The sequence below is a fragment of the Muntiacus reevesi genome, chromosome 21 (assembly GCF_963930625.1).
Source record: "Muntiacus reevesi chromosome 21, mMunRee1.1, whole genome shotgun sequence".
Classification (NCBI taxonomy): Eukaryota; Metazoa; Chordata; class Mammalia; order Artiodactyla; family Cervidae; genus Muntiacus; species Muntiacus reevesi.
The window spans coordinates 47,169,665-47,190,615 of record NC_089269.1 but is presented as its reverse complement, the minus strand read 5'-3'; the positions used below and the strand labels follow the sequence as shown (position 1 = coordinate 47,190,615).

Here is a 20,951-nt window from a genome sequence, read left to right as displayed (position 1 = left end):
AGTAAAAGAGGATTCTGAGTAAGACAGCAACAGGAATGATTCTGAGCGTTGGCTCAGGAATGAAAATTCAAGACATATCTCATACGTCTGATTAGAAGGTCAAGATTGCTTTGTCCACAGTGAATTGTATGCTTCCAGAAGGACTGTGATAGCAAGTCTCAGTGATGAAGATGCTCAGTTATCAAAGATGTTGGAAATGCTGAGGGTTAAAACTTCATAAAGCGTAGATATAACCATGAGGTGACTAGAGTCATTCAGAAAGTTGATTCACAAAAGCTTGAGCTAAAGGCTGGTTAGTAACAAGATGACCGGCAACTCCTGGAGGAAACGTAAGTTGGGGAGCAGAAGTTGGATCCACAGCCCAGAGACTGGAAGCCAGTATTTCCACAACCAAAAGACCCAATGCCAATATTTCCAAACCCTAGAGATCCAGTGTAAGTTGTCTGGCAGGGACGGCGGAAGATGAAATTCTGTGGATGGGAGCAGGATGTCTGAAAAGATCTGGTCACAGCACAGGGTGTCTGGAAGCTGATGGGCCTAAAGAAGTTCTCCTGACAGCCACCGCAGAGAGTGGAGCCCAGCTGGAAAGTGCTGGGGGAGTAGATAACACTCCTGGGGTAGAAGGACTCACAGGTGGAAACTGGGACCCCCAAGTAACCTCCAAGGGAACGGGAGGAGAAGTTTCCTGTGCTGCAGTTGAAAGACATGTTGTCTGTCGGGAGTTCTGAGTTCAGCTGAGTTGCACAGGGGAGTTTGTGACTGTGAATGTTACCTTCTACACCAGATACTTAAATACTCTAGCAATGGGTGTAATAACATGTGTTCATTTTAATAAGAACGCTTAATTAGGCTCCAGTCAAAATGAAATGCATTAACCTTCAAAGACCTTTTACATGATTACAGACTTTTAAATGAAAGAATTTCATTAGATTTTCAAAGCAGTTGTTCATGAAGCAAAAATGTTATTTCTCATTCATCTAGCTTGGGTAGGTGACTCTGATTGCACCATAATTGTACCTGTAAGATTGGGGTTTTATTCATCCTACCCTTCAAGATAGTGTATTGACTGGGTAACACAGTGAGAACTTCGTTGTGTTTAAAGCTCTAAAAAGTACTTTGTAATAAGGAGGGAACATTCATTTTGTTCCAAGTTTAGGAATAGAGGGGGGAAAATTTCAATATCTGTTTTACATCCCAAATATTGTTTACTTTATAGAAAAAATAACCCACTTATGATCCTTAATTGGTAAAAATGTTAAATGAGCATCTAACACATTTATGTTCTAGTCTGCTTATAGCATAGGTACCCAAGCTGCTCTTATATGTGTGAGTTTTTGATTTAAGAATAAGGGCTCCATATTTTCAGCAGCGCTTTGAAGTTTCCAGTATAAATATGCTTAAGAAATCCTTATTCTGAAGTTGACTTGCTTCTTGAGAGATCACATCAACAAATTTAATTTTCAAAAAAAATCTCCGCATAAAGTTTCAGTCATTTTTAGTGGTGTTGATGTCATTGAGAACAAAATGATAAGCTCTATACACTAAAAAAAATGAACCTTTAGTCCCTTAGTTTTCTTTCGTATATTGGGATTTTTACTGAAGAAGGTAAGTAAAGTCAAGAAGTAAAGAAAATGCCTACTACCTGTAAACTTCAAAGAAAGATCAAATTAGAAAAATTCATAATTACGAATGACCTTTGTAGATTGAAATGAGGGTAGAGAGTACTAAAATGAATGCTAATATAAAAAAGAGAATGAATCCTTTTGAATTTACCTCTGAAGTGGTAAATATATTCAATTTTATGGATATATATAATTATAAATCATACATATTTTTAGTTATATATTTTTCATAGAGAACTAATACAAGTATTTTTTCTAGACTCTCCCATAAAGTTCATCATTGCTAACTGTAAGTGTACAGGGAACAGATTAAAATAACCTGTGGTGATGCGCAAATCTCTTAAGATATCCGTCTTCAAAAACTGGTATATTATCCAGTGGAAATGAGCTGAGCCTCATTCTATGAAGATTTGAGATTACTAAGTGGAAGTTTTTAGGAAAGATTCAACTGAGAATCTAAAACAAGTTACTTTCGCGGGTAATTGAGATGTCTGTCTTGGGGGCACTTATTAGATATCCATCTGATAAGATATTGTAAATGGGATTCCAATGTGGCAGAGTACTGGAGATAATTGCTAAACTCCCTTCTAAATTGTAGACTTTATGACTTTGAATGTTTCAGTACATGAATTGGTCTTCAGTCATATTCTGTATATTTGGTAGGTAACATAGCTTGTGCTCTATTTCTAAAATAAACAATTCTTATCTATCAGGCTTCCTAATTATGAATAGAAAATTGCTTTCTAGTAGATTCCAAACCTTCCTGTTTTGTTCATAATGTCAAAACATCCATATAAATATTTCACTCAGCTAGATTGAATTTGCTTGCTTCAATATCATCCACTCATATAGGCTATTTCTGTAGAAGAATATTCTATGAGATAAGATATTAAATAGTACTGAGCATTCTTTTCTCAACAAAATGGAATTTTTTTACCACAAGTACTTTGTTCAAAGGTAGAAGGGAAATGTTTTTTTTTTCTATGATATGAACAAATCGAATAGCTCAGAAGCCACAGGAAGATAAAGCTTCTCAATCTGTCTTCAAGGTGTCAATCTTCATTACCCTACTACACAGAGAAGGAATACAAGTCATAGAATAACAACAAAAGATGACCACTACTTTAGAAATTGTGTAAGACTTGTCAGAAATACCTAAGAACAGCTTAAGTCAAAGTCATGTATGTTGCTTTCAGAGGCAGACGAAGAATCTCCTTAAGATGGCTACATTGGTCAAATACTTCAAGGCAAATACCTTATAAAATTTCTTTAAAACAATGGCATTTTCCAGATTTTAGGGAGTCTTTTTGGTGGAAAACATTGCCCCTGAGTAGAGAGAGAAATACATTGGGCATTTTTGTCACATATTTTGTTCTTATTTTTTGATGTCTCTAAAAGTATCTTTGCCAACAAAGGTCTGTCTGGTCAAGGGTATGGTTTTTCCAGTGGTCATGTATGGATGTGAGAGTTGGACTGTGAAGAAAGCTGAGCGCTGAAAAATTGATGCTTTTGAGCTGTGGTGTTGGAGAAGACTCTTGCCAGTCCCTTGGACTGCAAGGAGATCCAACCAGTCCATCCTAAAGGAGATCAGTCCTGGGTGTTCATTGGAAGGACTGATGCTGAAACTCCAATACTTTGGCCAGCTCATGCGAAGAGCTGACTCATTGGAAAAGACCCTGATGCTGGGAGGGTTTGGGGGCAGAAGGAGAAGGGGATGACAGAGGATGAGATGGCTGGATGGCATCACCCACTCGATGGGCATGAGTTTGAGTAAACTCCAGGAGTTGGTGATGGACAGGGAGGCCTGGCGTGCTGTGATTCATGGGGTCACAAAGAGTTGGACATGACTGAGTGACTGAACTGAACTGAACTGAAAAGTATCTTAGATAAATAACCTCTAACTTTTCAAAACAATAGAAAGAAATTTATACTATTTAACTCATTCCACAGTAAACATACAGGCTTCCCAGGCGGTGCTAGTGGAAAAGAACCTGCCTGCCAGAATATGAGGTGCCTGACCCAGGGTTTGATCCCTGTGTCAGGAAGATCCCCTGGAGGAGGGCATGACAATCCAATCCAATACTTTTGCCTGGAGAATCTCATGGACAGAAGAGCCTGGTGGATTACAGTCACAGAGTTGCAAAGATTCAGACATGACTGAAGCGTCTTAGCACACACACACGCACACATAAAAGAGTGAATAGCTAAGATGACTCTTGCTAGTTTGCATACAGTTTTAAGCAGAAGCATCAGAAATAAGGGGATCTCTCATTTAATATTACATGAAAGCCATTAACATTGAGGTTCAATTAAAAAAATAATCGCCCTACATCTTGTGTGTTACCATTGCCACTTCTTTATGGCATCACCCATTAGGTAAACCTGCCACTTCCTGGTAACCATCAGTGTATGCTCATGTTTAAAAAACGACTTTGAGTAGATCAGTTAGCAATTTTGTTCTCCAGATGGCAACAATTTCGAGACAGATTGTGAAAGGGGATTCAATTATTTTTAATTAAGCCAGCTTCCCTCAGCCCCGTCACTGCCTCTAAAGTTTTCTGAGTGAGCTACTTGGCGACTTTGGTAGAAAAGGATGACTAAGAGCTTTGAAGATTTCATACTATTACCTGAATTTCAAGGCACAAACATGATTATACTCTTCAGCTGTGAAACCACAAACACTCCATGTGTATAACTACGCTGATCTTTTGGATTCAATTAAAAAGATGATGGTAACTTGTTTTTATGAGCCACGTGGATGACACAGCCAAGGATAAAGATATATAAACGCCCCTGTCCAAGAAGTGACATTCAGACTCAGACCTTCCCATCGTAACTCACATCACCTGCGAAGATGTCCTACAACTGCTGCTCTGGAAACTTCTCCTCCCGCTCCCTCGGGGACCACCTGCGCTACTCAGGCGCCTCCTGTGGCTCCTCCTTCCCCAGCAACCTGGTCTACAGCGCTGACCTCTGCTCTCCCAGCCCCTGCCAGCTGGGCTCCTCTCTCTGCAGCCAGGAGACCTGCTGTGAGCCCATCAGGACCCAGACGGTGGTGTCCCGTCCCTGCCAGACGTCCTGCTGCCGCCCGAGGACCTCCACGTTCTTCAGTCCCTGCCAGACGACTCTCCCTGGGTCTCTGGGCTTCGGTTCCAGCAACTTTCAATCTGTTGGTCATGTCTTCCCATCTCTGGGGTTTGGATCCGGTGGTTTCCAATCAGTGGGTCATAGCCCCAACATTTTCTCATCCCTAAGTTGTAGATCCAGCTTTTACCGTCCGACCTTCTCTTCTAGGAGTGGCCGGTGTCTTTCTTTCCAACCGACCTGTGGATCTGGCTTCTACTAATATCATACTTGAATACAATACCTACTACATCTAGAATTGTAATGCGATACTTAAAATATTGAGATCTACACTATCTATTGACCTCTTGTTTTACCTTTAGCTTATGAATTTGACTTCTACTGTTACCTATTATGGATTAGGACTAATTTCAATACTAGTAACTGAAAATGTATTCATTGAAGAAAGGTGCCATAACTACTGCCTTGTAGCTATATAGACATGCGATACTGAAGCACATTTATTTCCTGTTTATTTCTCCTGTAATTTCCCCAAATGCATCTATTTCAAATTTTACTAGTAGGGAAAATGTTTAAATTTAAATAAAGTATGGTATATGACATCCATATATTGGTTTGATCATTTTGCTTGCTTCGTTTCGTCAATGGGGGAAGGCATGACAGCCCACCCCAGTGTTCTTGCCTGGAGAATCCCATGGACAGAGGAGCCTGGCGGGCTACAGTTCACAGGGTCACAAAGAGGCACGACTGAAGCAACTTAGGACGTGTCTTCAAATCTAATTCTAAATATCTGGCTGTATATTTCTGCATCTTGTATTCATAATTTAAATTTTTTCCAACTTAAAAAGTAAAATTGTTCAGTGTCCTTTAGGTTTGGAAGAAATTATTACATCTTTCATGTTTACTCGTTCTGTATTAACATTCTGTTAATATGGTAAAATCTGAAACTACATTTTTAAGACTACATTTTAAGACTACAAGTAACTGTGACCTTTGGTTTGGTAGGGGGTTAGAAACTTGTATATTTCTATATAAATAATTATAAATTATAAGGTATATTCAATTGACTACATCACATAATTTTGGAAGAAAGATTGCTCATAGATAGATTCTAAAATAATATATTCAGTAAGAAGTTAGTGAGTTATATTTGGTAAGAATTTCAGTTGCCCCAGATTTCCTGCTTTCAAGCAAATGAAATGTCTAATTAATTTATGATTGAAAACATGTAATACATCCTCAATACTTATTAGAAACAAGCCCAGCATTTTTTGTACAATCATTAACACAGTTGGTTTGCAACCACTTTTTAAGTTGTTTTGTTGATGAGATTAACTTAGAGAAAAAACGAACAAATGGAATATGAAACTCAAAAACAATGCAAACATTCTCATGTTACAAGAGTTAACTAAATGTTTAGGCAACTGATCACACTTGAGTCAGCAGTTATGTTTCAAACTTTTATCCATTAAGTCAAGGACAATATTACTAAAAGGTACAGATGACCTAGATTCTCACCCACAGAGTAACCATATGTCTTGGTTTATTCTGTTTGTCTCAGCATCCAGTCCCACTTGGTAATTGTCTTAGATTTCTCACTTTTTATATGTAATGAATAATTGAGTTAACATAACTGATGATTGGTTTAGGAAACTTCCACTTTGCTTTTGCTATGGCTTCATCTAGTGGAGTGCTTATAAGATGCATACAGGGTCAACAGTTTTTACTTTAACCGGTGTGAAATCTGAAGACAAGCCATATCCTATTCTTTGCTCTGCCTGAAAAAAATAAAACTACTCCTTTTATTGCTGAGGGATCACAGAAAACATATTACACTTAAATACAGTGGTAGGACAGCTCACATGTTCAAATCTTGGCGGAGGTTCATTTGTTGTTTTCTTTTTTAATATAAATTTATTTATTTTAATTGGAGGCTAATTACTTTACAATATTGTATTGGTTTTGCCATACACTGACATGAGTAACCTAGCCAGTACTGCTATGGCTATTTCCACATCCTGCAAGATGCAATAATATACACCAAGCTACCAGTAGGTGGAGATAGTGAGAAATTTAGGATTACTGATTAGGCGTATATAAAATACGGGCATAAAACTGAGGGTGGTACTCAGCATATACTTGCTTCCCGGGTGGTGCATCCCTCTGCCAATGGAGGAGGCCAAGAGACTTGGGTTAGACCCCTGGAGCAGGAAATGACAGCCCATTCCAGTATTCTTGCCTGAAAACTATCCTATGGACAGAGGAGCCTGGGTGGCTACCATCCATGAGGCCGCGAAGAGTCAGAAATTACTGCGTGCACAAGCACATAGCATATAAAGATTAGTCTAAATGCTCTTGCTGCAGTGGCTTGGCCGCATATTGTATTGCTTAAATCTACAACTATTTATTTTATTGTTTTGGAGAATTTTTATTTTTAGACTTTGCAAAAAAAAAATCTTATTAGGAGCAATGAACTAAAGCTAAAAGTTCATATTTTAATTTAAAGGCGTGAATGCTTAGTTTCTATTCTTAAAGCAAGTTGATGGTGAAATATGACTTTCACAGCAATTTCTTGACATTTACTCTCCACCACGGGGGTCAGAAGTATCACTTACCAGATGAAAAGTCAAAGAGACAATTTTGCTGGAGAAGCATCAGTATCTATTTAAAAAGACAGAAGTTTTAAAAAGATTACTTCCAAAAATAAAAATGATTATTTATCACTAGCAGTCGTAAAAACTCTGTTCATATATCACTCTGATGCATAGGTTTCATTTAGGTCAAATAACTACTCTAAATAATATTCACCATGTTAAATCCTAAGTTTTATTGTACAGGTAAAACGTACACATGCATGCATGAGTGCATGCATTCATACACACACACACACCCAGACAACAAAAGCACAGATGAAGCAGTAGTTGATGATGTGCTCTTCCATTAATGAAACAAAAGCTTCACTAAGGATTAATGAAACCACTATTATGTCATTATTGTTAAATGCTTTAAGTCAAAAATGAATCAGTTCCAATAGTGATTTGATTTCTTCATCCAGTCCAAAGAGCCCATGTAAAGCTCAAGAAAGTTCATAATACTCTGGCAGCTCTAATGAAAAATTATTTAAAAAATTCAAATCAAAGATAAAATGACTGGTTGTCTCAGTAACAATAAAAACAAAAATTTTGATGAAGGACCACATCGTAGTAAAAATAATCAAGTAGGATCCCCATGAAGAAAAAATACAGTTGTAATTGCTGTAAATATATAACCATAATTGGATACAAACATGCTGTAATATTCCGCTATTCAATGTAGAAGCTGTAGTCTTAAAGCATTTTTTTGTGTATACCCAGAGTAGGTGCTTTTGGCATGTTTTCCCTTACCTCATCCATCACCTCTTCCACCTCTGTTGTATTTTTATTTTCCTGGTGCCTTTTCTGTTGTTGATTTTTATGTCATTAGTATCTTATTTTATACAACAAAGCACACACAGCCGGGGATACATTCTTCCATGCTTGATTTGAAGCCTTTATTCCACATTCTATGTTACTTTGACGTCCACTTACACTACTTCTCCCTCTCAAGGACTTCCCCATGATTCTATCCTGACTGACTCCTTGCTCCTTCAGTCTGACTCACCAAAATGGGAATGCAGTTTACAGATTAGTGAGACGTCATGGTTTGGCAATTTTACTTTTTTCTTTTTTAATTTTCAGAGAAAAGCTTCTAGGAGTGACAGTGTTTATGTTGGGAGAATTCAGAGGGAAGAGAAGAAATCTGTCAAGTTATATACAAATCACCTTTATCTCTTATTTAAAAAAAAATATTAGCAGTAAGCTCATCTTCAATTTTGGGGTTGCTGGTATTAAAATTATGCATGTGTGACTGTGAAAGAGAGGTTTTGTGTGTGTGTTTGTTTTGTTTTTTACGATTCTTATTCATAGTGGTAGTTATTGAGGAAGGGAATATTTTAATGTGACATCAATAATGATAAGTAAAGTGAATAATATGTGGTTTGTCATTGCACTCAGAATTTCTAGCAATATCTTCCTGAAGGATAATCATGTATTTCTCTTGGTCTATTATTAGGTATTATGGTTAATGCAAATCTTTTTAAGAGAAATTAGCTCATTTTTCCTTAATGTTCTTCTCCTAAACTCTCCTAAACTCTACTTATTTTTGTTTTTCTCTTTGTTATGAATACTACTCACGAGGCTAATGAAACTAGAGCCAAAGGAGCTGAAGTCTGTTCAGATAAAGCAATCTCTGTAGTAGGAGGTATACTCAAGGCTCTTGGTTAAAAAAGTGGGTTAAAAAAAAGCTCAGGAAAGAACAAGCATAGGTTAATTCAAGAGATGGGATTCTACTAGATCTTTGATGAAAAAACAGGCAAATTTCTAAATCTTTTGACTTTTCTTTCTCTTGCGTCTGGAAAGGTCTATAGCACATAATGTTTGTCTTTCTCACGAGGATGTTTGAGCATTAAATGCACATTGTGTATTGGGTACCCTTGTACCCTCCGTTATATATGTGTTCTTCCAACTGTGATCCCAGACACAGCTATGGTGCCTGAAACAGTTTCATGCAAGTTTCAACCCTCTTTGCACTGACAGTATCTCCCCTCCTGCATAAACAACATTTCTTTCACTCTCTACCTGGGTTCCCAGAGGTCACAGTTGGGGATACAAAAGGAACACACTGTGAATCCTCTCACATGTTTAATGAGGTTCCGGAAAATTAATACACAGCCAGGCAAAATTCCAGCAATGGGAGGCACAAGTTGATGGATAAATGATTCTCCCTGTTTGTTGATCAGATCCAGGGGTGGACAACTCCAAAATCATACTATGTTTCTAAAAATACCTTGAAAGGCTGAGTCCTCACTGACCATCACAAAATCAGCAACAACAACAACAAAAAATATGTTTCTTTGTAGGATTTTTTCTCTTTGATTCTTTCACCTTCCATAGTCTCCCATACCATTTGCCTGATGCATGCTGTGCATGCGTGCGTGCTAAGTTGCTTCAGCCGTCTGTGCAATCTACTGGACAGTAGCCCACCAGTCTCCTCTGTCTGTGGGATTCTCCAGGCAAGAACTCTGGAGTGGGTTGCCATGCCCTTCTCTGGGGGACTTCCTGACCTAAGTATTGAACCCATATCTCTTATGTCTCTTGCACTGGCAGGCAGTTCTATACCACTAGCCTCACCTGGGAAGCCCCAGTTGCCTGGTATCTTGTGACAAATACACAGTCTGTACTCAAGATTTTGACTTCAGCTCTGCTTTAGGGGGAAAAGGATACAGCCTAAGACTAGAGGATACAGGTGTTTATTCAACACTGCTCCATGTGTGTTGCTGTTAGTAATTCAGGTTGAGCCTTGAGGAAGCATCGGGAGGTTACCCCACATCTCCTTTTCCCAGGTGGCACTGTTCGTGCAGAGGACATAAGAGACACTGGTTCGATCCCTGGGTCAGGAAGATCCCCTGGAGAAAGAAATGGAAACCCACTTCAGTATTCTTGCCTGGAAAATCCCACGGACAGAGGAGCCTGGTGGGATACAATCCACGGGTTGCAAAGAGTGAGATACGACTGGAGAGAATTAGCACCCACTCCTTAACCCCGTTACTCCCCCATTAAAATCATTGTGAATCTCTTTACGAATGTTCATGGGTGCGGCTCAGTTAATGGATCATGCTCTGGGACCAGGCTCAGGGAAGGATTACGGCACCTACACCAACCAACAGAGCAAAGCATCTATCCTCGGAGTTGTTTAAAGGCTTATTTTTTCTCATAGCTGAAAATCTACATTCAGATACTAGACTTTCAGTATGTTTTTGGTCTACATATTATCTCATCTTGTAAATTATACTGGATTCTTACTGCCTGCATTTCTAGTTAAACACGTTTCTCTGTTTTCCACTATTAGCAGAAATCCATGCCTCCATCTTCAGGCAAATATCACTGATATTGAGGCAAATAAAATGTGGACCTCCAGGAAATAATTACTCCCACTAGGAAACATATGCAATGACAACAGAAATTTGCTAAAATCTTTCAAATGTGTGTTTTCACATCCAGTTTCAGAGACACATTGATCTTTATTTAAAATTCCCAAATCTTGATTAAACTATAGGCAAGATAATAAGACAAACAATAACAGATTTCAATGCCAGATGATGTAAATTTATTAGATTAAAATTTTCATTTTCAAATGCTTTTCCATGAAAATCCAATAGTATATTTTCCATCCAATAGTACAGGTATTAGGACTTCATATTGGTTTACTCACTAAGTTTAGGGTCCCTCAAGAGTTGGTGATGCAAGGAAATGATGAGTTAAGAATAAAAGATTGGTGCTAAGTGTGAGAAGGAAAACGGTGGCTATATTGAGAGAGACTTTGATCTCAATATGCAAAAGGATTTAGACCCTCAACAAATTGAACGATAGAAGCCAGATCCACAGGTTGGTCTGTAACATGATGAATGGCAGCTACTGGACGAAAAGTAGGTTGGACGGCAGAATCCGGATCCACGGCTCAGGGAAGGGAAGCCACAGATGCCATAGCCCAGGCGTCTGAAGCCACGGGATCCACAGCCCCCTGCGTAGCAGCTTCTGGATCCAGAGCTGAGGGAGCTGCAGCTACTGGACCTGAAGCCCAGAGACACAGGGAGAGTCGTCTGGCAGGGACTGAAGAACCTGAGGGTCTTCGGGCGGCAGCAGGACGTCTGGCAGGGACGGGACACCACACGGAATGTCTGGGTTCTGACGGGCTCACAGCAGGTCTCCTGGCTGCAGAGAGAGGAGCCCAGCCGGCGGGAGGTGGGAGAGCAGAGGTCAGCGCTGTAGACCAGGTTGCTGGGGAAGGAGGAGCATGGGTAGCGCCGGTAGCTCCCAAGGGAGCAAGAAGAGAAGTTTCCAGAGCAGCAGCTGTAGGGCATGTTGACAGGAGATGTGAGTTCAGTTGAGCTACAGTGAGAAGATTCTGAGTTTGAACGTCTCTCCCGCACTGTGGCGTTTTTATACTTCCAGTAATGGGTGTGGCGCACCGAGAGATCATGATGCCTACATGAGATTTCCTCTTTTGCATATGTGTAATTCAGTAGACTTCTCGGTAATTGCAGTTGCATACGAATAGTTTCTCGAATTTGCTTTTATGGATGCTGTAATTCTGTTGTTATAGCCAAAGCCAATGAACTGCTGCTATGTCAGAAAGGCTATGACTGTGTCCTGCTAATGCACATCCCCTCGTGTCCAGGAAAGCTTTCCTCTGATTAACGCTAACCCGCTTCCTATGTATCTACATCTGGTTTTGCTGGTGACTGTTTTCCTCCTAAGAGTGTGGAATAAGATGGATTTTCCTCTGGTGCAATGGATCAGAGGCACAGTTTTGAAGCTTTCCTGAAATGATCCACTTTGTCACCATTTACTCCCATTCTCCAAAGTCACTCGGCAGTAATCTGTTATGGCAGCAATAGAAAATACACCAAAGATCACAGTTATACACTATGTCTCTAATCCAATGGAGACCAAAAATAGATAAAATAAGAGACTGAGAGAGAAATGGCTAGGAACATAAAGGCAGCTTTCTGTGTATGTAAAGATAAGATGGCCAAAAAAAGAGGCTCAGCTGAAATAGTATCCAGGGGAGATCAATCTGGCCCATGTCTATTTAGTTAAGACGGAGACACTGGTATGGTGAGAGAAGGAAACAATTGAAAGTGAAACACAGAAAAGGCTTAGGTGTATCCTATTACACTGATATTATTACCTATTCCCTAATGTCTTTATAATTTAAAATATAAAAATTAGTATATTTTATGAATTTTAATATATTGTTCCTTTTATCATCTGCTGAAGCTGCAGCTCCAATACTTTGGCCACCTGATGTGAAGGCCAACTTATTGGAAAAGATCCTGATGCTGGGAAAGATAGAAGGCAGCAGGAGAAAGGGATGGCAGAGGGTGAGATGGTTGGATGGTATCACTGACTCAAGGGACATGACTTTGAGCAAGCTCCAGGAGATAGTGAAGGACAGAGGAGCCTGGTATGCCGCAATCTATGGGGTCGCAAGGAGTAGAACATGACTTAGCAATTGAACAGCAATGTGGGGTTTCTATTGTCTTAGAATAGCTCTAGTTTTTCTCTGCATAGGCTTTGACTTCCTGGCATTTGCAGAGCTGTAGTTTTCTGCCTATATGTGAAGATTTTTTTTCCGGTTCTCTTTTCTTCTGGAGGGGGTATAAATCTCTCTCTTTCTCTCCTCTTCCTGCTCTCACCCTACTGTTTTGCCTTCCTCCTTTTAATGTATTTAACTTAGATTTTCTCTCTCTTCTGTTTTTCATATATATATATATATATATATGTACACACATATATACACACACACACACACACACACACACACATATATATAGTTTCTCTTTAACTATAGAATCAAAGATTAAAAACAAGGTTGACTAAATCTTATCACATTCTGAATGTATAAATAGATACTTTCAAAGTTCATTCACAAAATATTTAGTGTTAAAATAAAACTATATTCCAGACTATATATTAAATAAACTATATTCCAGACTCAAGCAAATGCAATGTTATGGTTGATAGCAATATTTTATTATTTTATTTTCTAATAAAGCTATTATAAACTTTCCAAAAATAGTAACATTAAAAATACTGAATATAACAAAATAAAACTGGAACAAAATATAGCACCAGAAAATACAATCTGAAATCCATAATCCATATAATAATCTTGGGAAAATTCAACAGTAAACTACTTGTTATGAATTTAGTAATAGGAAACAGGGAAATATTGCTATCAAGGAAGAATTGTGTTTCAGAATTGAAGATAATTTGAGGATTTGGGGCAGAAAATGAAAACTAGACAACAGAATCTTACTGAAAGTTTAGAAATTTATAAAATAATAACTGATTTGGAAAAACTATTGAAATGTTTTATCAGTAGATTAAACATTGCCTAATAGATCATGCTTTTGAACTGTGGTGTTGGAGAAGACTCTTGAGAGTCACTCGGACTACAAGGAGATCTAACCAGTCCATCCTAAAGGAAATCAGTCCTGAATATTCATTGGAAGGACTGATGCTGAAGCTGAAGCTCCATTACTTTGGCCACCTGATGCAAAGCACTGATTCACTGGGAAGACCCTGATGGGTTCATTGGGAAAGACTGAAGGCAGGAGGAAGAGGGTACCACAGAGGATAAAATGGCTGGATGGTATCACCTACTCAATGGACATGAATTTGAGCAACATCCAGGAGTTGGTGATGGACAGGGAGGCCTGGTGTGCTGCAGTCCATGGTGTTGCAAAGAGTCGGACATGACTGAGTGACTAAACTGAATAGACAGTTAGTGAATTAGAAGATGGAATAGAGGGAAATCCCAAACCATAGGGTAAAAAAGACAAAAAGACTGAAAATAGAGAAGACTATGAGAGGCATATATATATAGAATTTATAGTGTATTTTGCTTATAATTGGAATCTCAGGAAAAAAGGAGATAAAAATGGGATGGAAACAGTATTTGAAGAGATAATTGTTTCACTGTTATTGTTGTTCAGTCACTAAGTTGTGTCTGACTCTGTGACCCCAAGGACTACAGCGTGCCAAGCTCCTCTGCCCTCCACTATTTTCTGGAGTTTGCTCAGATTCTATGTTACTATCTAACATATCTAAACAATAGTTTAGGATTTATCAAAGTTGATGCACCATCTGATGTGTGAAATGGTACTCAAGAAATGAGTAGAACTGGCCTAAGGTTGAGGTGACTGAAAGATGGACTTTGGCAGAAATGACCCTGAGATGGACCTAAAGGTACAAAGACTTATGGGGAAACGGCTGTGAGAGAAGAGTGTTGGGAAGAGGGGAAGAAGGCTAGGAGACTTGTCAGGCTTCCTTGAGAGTCTCATCAGGGTAAAGAAGATTGACAGGCATGCTCCAGGCAGCCACAGATTGTGGACAGTTTCTCAAGACCATTGGAGATCCTCAATTGTTGGCCAGCAAAGGATCGAATGTGTCCTAAGAAGAATGCCTTCTAATATCTCTCCTATCATTGCCTAGGAGCAGCCCTATAGAGAGAGAGGCTTTCCTACCAGTGCAGTATTAGATTTTGGACCATAGCATGGAGTTGCAGGGGCAGGGAGCTGGAGGATGTCCTTGGTCAATCAAGCCTCTTGTAGATGGAGATCTGAAAAGGAAATTCTTAGGGCTTCTACATGTACAGATGCCAATCTGTTAAGACTGCAGGTCTCATATCAGGTCCACTGAATCTGAAACTCAATTGTTTCCTTTCCTCATCTCAATATTTCTTAGCTCTTTGATGTTTTTCATAAGGGTCCAAACTGACCTTTCCTTGTGACTCTGTCTTGGTTCTGTCCCTCAATGTCACCAAGTCTCCAAATAGATACACAGGTTTCTCTCTGGTTCTAACCATCAATGGTACTCAAAAAAATGTTCTGGCTGATAATTTTTCCTCTCCATTGTATCCGAGACACATGCATAATAGAATGCAATAGATGGACAATAATGGAGGATGAGAAGACATCAGTTCAGTTCAGTCACTCAGTCGTGTCTGACTCTTTGTGACCCCATGAACCACCAACTCCTGGAGTTTACCCAAACTCATGTCCATTGAGTCGGTGATGCCATCCAATCATCTCATCCTCTGAGAAGACATGGGAACAAGTAAAGTCAGTATTTAGTAGGTTCTTCATTCAAGCCAAAGTTACACCTCTGATCCATTGACAAAGAAGAAAAATAATTTTATCTTATGAAACGGCAATTTGAGAAAAGCATTTTCTCATCATTGACAGAAGCAAAACACCCTAAGATTATGCCAAGAGGAAAAGGAGCCTTTCTTGACTATGATGGAATAAGCATTAGTGTGAAACAGTCATAGCATTTCTAACATAGGTGTAGTTCACTGGCCTTGGCTATAACACCAAAATTATAGCACTCATAAATACAATATGGGGAGAACCATTCCAACTGCAATTATAGAGAAGATTGCTAAGTAACACGCATGTAAACAAGGGAACACAAACATGGAAAAAATGACCCCGTAGGTTACCACACCTCCTGCTGAGAGTATATATAAGCACATCTGTCCAGAAGGCTACATTCAAACTCAGAATCTTCTCGTTGTAGCTCAGCTGAACACACATCTCCTGTCAACATGTCCTACAGCTGCTGCTCTGGAAACTTCTCTTCTTGCTCCCTTGGGAGCTACCGGCGCTACCCATGTTCCTCCTTCCCCAGCAACCTGGTCTACAGCGCTGACCTCTGCCCTCCCAGCTCCTGCCAGCTGGGGTCCTCTCTCTACAGCCAGAAGACCTGCTGTGAGCCCATCAAGACTCAAATGTTCCGTGTGGTGTCCCGTCCCTGCCAGACGTCCTGCTGCCGCCCAAAGACCCTCAGGTTCTTCAGTCCCTGCCAGACGACTCTCCGGGGGTCTCTGGGCTTCAGGTCCAGCAGCTGCAGCTCCCTCAGCTCTGGATCCAGAAGCTGCTACTCAGGGGGCTGTGGACCCAGCGGCTTCAGACGCCTGGGCTATGGCATCTGTGGCTTCCCTTCCCTGGGCTGTGGACCCAGATTCTGGCACCCAATTAATTTTCCCTGCAGAAGTTTCCATTCATCTTGCTACTGACCAACCTGTAGATCTGGCTTCTTCTGATTAACTTGTAGAAGAGCCAAATTCATTTAGAAATTTAGATTCTGTGCCCTGATTATCTGTTATCTTAATCTGCTCCATTGAAGAGGATTCTAATATTTCCTGATCACTGGCAATTCTTGACCTCTCTAATCCTCAGACTGGAGGTGATAAATTAACTCTATCAACCTACAAAGTTAATGAGAAATTTAAATTGAATGGTAGATAGAGTTTATGGTTTTGCACTCCTCCCAAAGATAGATGGAAGGTCAAATAATTTGATTTTAATAAACTCTTTATTCTGCCATCCAAATATGCTGTGAATGTTGTTATTTATTAGCAATGTGTCAACTAAGATTTGTATTGTCATTGCTTCTGTTAGTGGGCTTTGGAAAGCTCAGATTTAGGGGACTATGCGTAATTTTGGTGGTGCTCAGTCATTCAGTCGTGTCCAACTCTTTTCAACCCCATGGACTGCAGTCTCCTTTGTTCCATGTACCAGTCTCCTTTGTCCACGGAATTTTCCAGATAAGAATACTGGCTTTTGTTACTGTTCAGTCACTCAGTCGTGTCCAACAGAGTAGGTTGCCATCTCCTACTCCAGACATTTTTCTTTCTTTAACCAAGAATTTTCCCTGGATGCCCGCAGCTTGTATATACAGCCTTACTCTAAAAGAAAATCTCAAGAGATTTGAATACCTTTATTCACACGGTAAACACAGACCATACAGCTTGAAAGGCATCATGTACAAGAGTGGTTTAAAGAATACAGGAATAAAATTAAGGCTTCTGTGATGAGACCTGGGCATGAAGGGAATTAAAATGGAAGACTAATGTGTGGCTGTACATTTTTAGAGAAAAGAACACCTCTGAGCTTTAGATAATCACCTTGCAGGAAATTTTCTCTCTCTTTTTTTTAATTGACTAAATCCCTGTACCCCAATTACTGTTTTCAATCTGCTCAAATTATCACCATTTGTATAAGAAGACAGGCAACAAACTTAAATGAGAAGGAACTAGGCTCAGCAGGTGTGAGGTTGCACCTGGGTTCTTAAGCAACAGAGAAACAGAATCTAACTGCACACAAGAAAGCTTTAATATCATCAAAAATGAATGTTTCAATTATATATTGAAATAAAATTGGATATTCTTTTTAAAGTATCATTCTTCTATCTTACATACAAGTGTTATAGAAAGTAAAGTAGTAACAGAGATAGTACAATGAGAACTGAAAATTTAATCTTTATGCAGGACAAGTAGCATTCTATCTAGGAAAAATAAATATTTTCCTATTCTTTGTAAGATTTTCAAACATTCCTGAAATTAAGAAATTATATGCAGAATATGAGAGGTTCATCAAAAATCTAGTCTTATAAACATTTCTCAGTCTTCTCATCATATTCTGTTTACTTTTTTTACTACTAACATGATAAAATATAAAATAAGAAATGAGTTGTAGTGTTTATTATATCCAAGCTACTCATACGACAAAGGTGGAAATTGAAATATAGAATAGTTAAATATCTTTTTACAAGATTACAGAGCAAGTTATTGTAGAGTCATGGAAGCAGAATGACTTTATCCCAACTGTACCATTCTCTCTTATTTCCTCCTTCATATGCTCCTTCTCTTTCTCATCTTCTTATCCTTCTTCTTTCTCCCACCCTATGTTTACAAATAGCTACAGTGTTTGTATAACTAAAAACATGAAGGAATAATGAAAAAAAAGGGGAAAACGTCATCAGCCATTGAAATATGAAAATTTAAATAACAAACAATAAACTTCTATAAACAGTCTTGCTCATGAATTTTAATAATCCAAGTTGGTCTCATGTGCCTAATCTCCAATCAAAAGAAATAGTCAAATTTCATATCTCAGAACATAAGCAATAGCAGAGCACTCATGGGAAACAGCTGCAGATTTTTGGCCAAGCCGATGATTCTTTGTTAATGTCTCCAAATTTGAGACGCAGGAGTGGAAAGTTTTCTGACTTTAGGAATATACTAATATCTTAGTTGTTTTATAATTGCTATAGCAAATTATTTCAAATAAGCCATATACTGTATATAATATAAGGCTTAATAACATTTTATTATAATTCTGTAGGACAAATGTCAGACAGTCTCACTAGACTAAAATCATGGTGCTAGCAGGGCTTCATTTCTTTCCAGAGGATCTAGGGGAAAGCCTATTTACTTGTCTTCTTTTCGTTTGTTTGTTTTCTAGAGGCCACCCAAATTCTTTAGCCTGTGCCCCACTTCCTCCGAAGTACTTCCTCCAAAGTCAGCAATGGTGGGTAAAATCCTCCTTGTATTGACATGGCTCTGGTCTATTCTGCCTTTCTCCTCCATTTTCAAGAATGCTTATAAACATATTGGGTTCACCTGGTGATATCTCTATTTAGTATCAACTGTTAGCAACTTTAATTCCATTACTACTTTCATTACTCTTGCTATATAACATACCATATTCACAAGATATATGAATATATTTAAGGGGCCATTATTCTCCCTACCAAAACTGGTGAGCAAATTTATAAAAATAACTCAAAGATTGATTGAGTGTAAATAGTGATACGATGAGATCATAAGCAATCACTAAAATTCAATGGTGGAGACAATGAATTTATAACGTTACAATTATGCCTGAAGTTAAATATAGTATCCCATTTCAGGTTGATAGTCAAGAAAACGGTATTATTTTACAACAGGAAACGCATAACTCCTGAGCTGGTATTTAACCATTTCCACTTGGGAAGCTGCATCATCCTCTGTTCCAAATCTCTGGCATTATAAACTTCCTGGAGTACAGATTTTATTCTTTCTATATTTCATCAGTTAATTGTAGGATAGTGAATAGCATAGTGTCCATTCAGATTTCACTAACTCAATAACCTACTCTACACAGCTAGGCGCAGACCGGCTGGCACTTGTCTGGCTTCCAGCTTCCTGATGCCTCCTGCTGCGTGCTTTCACAGATGCCTGACACCGTGGAGATGCGAACACAGGGTTTTGTGTCCCAAGCTGCTGCCCACACAACTAAAGTTCCAGAAACTGCTGATTATCTGTCTACCAACTTGTTTCCAGTTCTGATGTCTGAGAATAAATATATCCATTCTCCCAGGAAATTTTCTCATGAGTCATTTTCAGACATCAATTTCCATTTCAACAATTTCCATTTATTAATAGTTACCTCGTTAGTGATTACAATGAACAACTGTATCCTCCCCAAACCCCGTGTGCCCTTTTTTTAAATTAGTCACACCTCCGAACACATAGCCAAACGTTTGGCCAGTATTACTATTTTTCACAATATTTTCATTAAACCTTCACTGTGAGCCAAAATCTGTGCTATGAAAATATACTGTTGAATATATTTCTTTAATAAAATTATTTTGTGTATTACTCCATAATAAAAAATGGAAAACAGAGTGAGAAATGTATGCTATTTATTCTAACTGGAGTGAAAGTCTAACAGAGAAAGCAAATACTATATAAATAATGAGCTGTGAATAAGTCCTTGATGATACAGTAATATATGTTAAGCAACATATACCTTATAATAAAGAAAGAATTCCCAGAGAAAGAGCATTTGAAATGAGTCTAAAGAATAAGCACAGAGAAAAAATGTTAAAAATAAAAAAAAAGTAGAGGATAGATACGTGGGACATGGAGAACAAGTGTTTTAGCACCAAAGCTTTGATATGTGCACTATGAGATGGAAAGCCATTTTGTCTGGTCATTGAGGGAAAAGTGAAGAATGATTTGAAATTAGGCCAGAAAGATTTAGGAGCTCTTTTCTCTAGGTCTTAGGTGTCTGATTCTGGAGCACTTACTTCTAAAAGCAACAAGAACTGTTTAACGGTTTTCAGCAGAGGTATAATAGTGTTGCACAACACATCTTTGCCCCCTTTTTAAAAATCACTTTTATATATCCAGAGATTTTAATGCCATTTATTGAAAATACATTTTCCACATTCGAATTATTTGAAATTTTGTAAAAAGAAATCGATAGTATACCTGTGAGTCTATTTCAGATCTCTATTCTGTTCCACTGAATAATCACCTATAATTTTCTCAGTACCAAAATACATTGACATATCTTTATATTAGGCCCTGAAATGTTATAATAAAAGTCTTCCCAATTTAATTCTCTTTTTGAAAGTTGTATTGGCTATTCTTACTCTCCCATATAAATTTCAGAATCGATTTTTCTGATTCTATAAAATGCCTCCTGGCATTTTTGGTCAGAATGTATTGAATCTATCAATATACATTAAGATATAACGACAGCTTTCAACCTATGATACGTATCTCTATTTGAGTCTTATTTAATTTCTTTCTGAAATATTTTATAAGTATCAATATGGGAATCTGGAATTATGAAATGTATTTCTAGATTATATATTTTGTTTTTAAAACATATTTTAGACTTAATTGTTCAAGTAATGTTGATTTTATATATAGAAATAAAATAGCTTTCTATAGCAATTTCATACATTCCTTAGGATGTTTTATGTAGACAATCATTCTTCTGTGAATAAAGACAACTTTCTTATTCTCTTGGTGATATTTATGCCC

At 38.3% G+C, this 20,951-nt stretch overlaps 4 protein-coding genes across 4 annotated transcripts; 2 read left to right on the top strand and 2 right to left on the bottom strand.

Moving 5' to 3' along the window:
- Window positions 1-293: 293 nt before the first annotated feature.
- KRTAP15-1 (keratin associated protein 15-1) lies at window positions 294-707 on the bottom strand. The gene has a single exon (XM_065913519.1). The coding sequence runs from the start codon at window positions 705-707 to the stop codon at window positions 294-296; it is 414 nt and encodes a 137-aa protein (XP_065769591.1).
- Window positions 708-4,464: 3,757 nt separating this feature from the next.
- On the top strand, window positions 4,465-4,968 carry LOC136152442 (keratin-associated protein 13-1-like). Its single transcript, XM_065913746.1, has one exon. The coding sequence runs from the start codon at window positions 4,477-4,479 to the stop codon at window positions 4,966-4,968; it is 492 nt and encodes a 163-aa protein (XP_065769818.1). The 5' UTR covers window positions 4,465-4,476.
- Window positions 4,969-11,133: 6,165 nt separating this feature from the next.
- On the bottom strand, window positions 11,134-11,691 carry LOC136152437 (keratin-associated protein 13-1-like). The gene has a single exon (XM_065913738.1). The coding sequence runs from the start codon at window positions 11,641-11,643 to the stop codon at window positions 11,134-11,136; it is 510 nt and encodes a 169-aa protein (XP_065769810.1). The 5' UTR covers window positions 11,644-11,691.
- A 4,205-nt stretch (window positions 11,692-15,896) lies between these two features.
- On the top strand, window positions 15,897-16,367 carry LOC136152427 (keratin-associated protein 13-1-like). The gene has a single exon (XM_065913724.1). The coding sequence runs from the start codon at window positions 15,897-15,899 to the stop codon at window positions 16,365-16,367; it is 471 nt and encodes a 156-aa protein (XP_065769796.1).
- The last annotated feature ends 4,584 nt before the right edge of the window (window positions 16,368-20,951 follow it).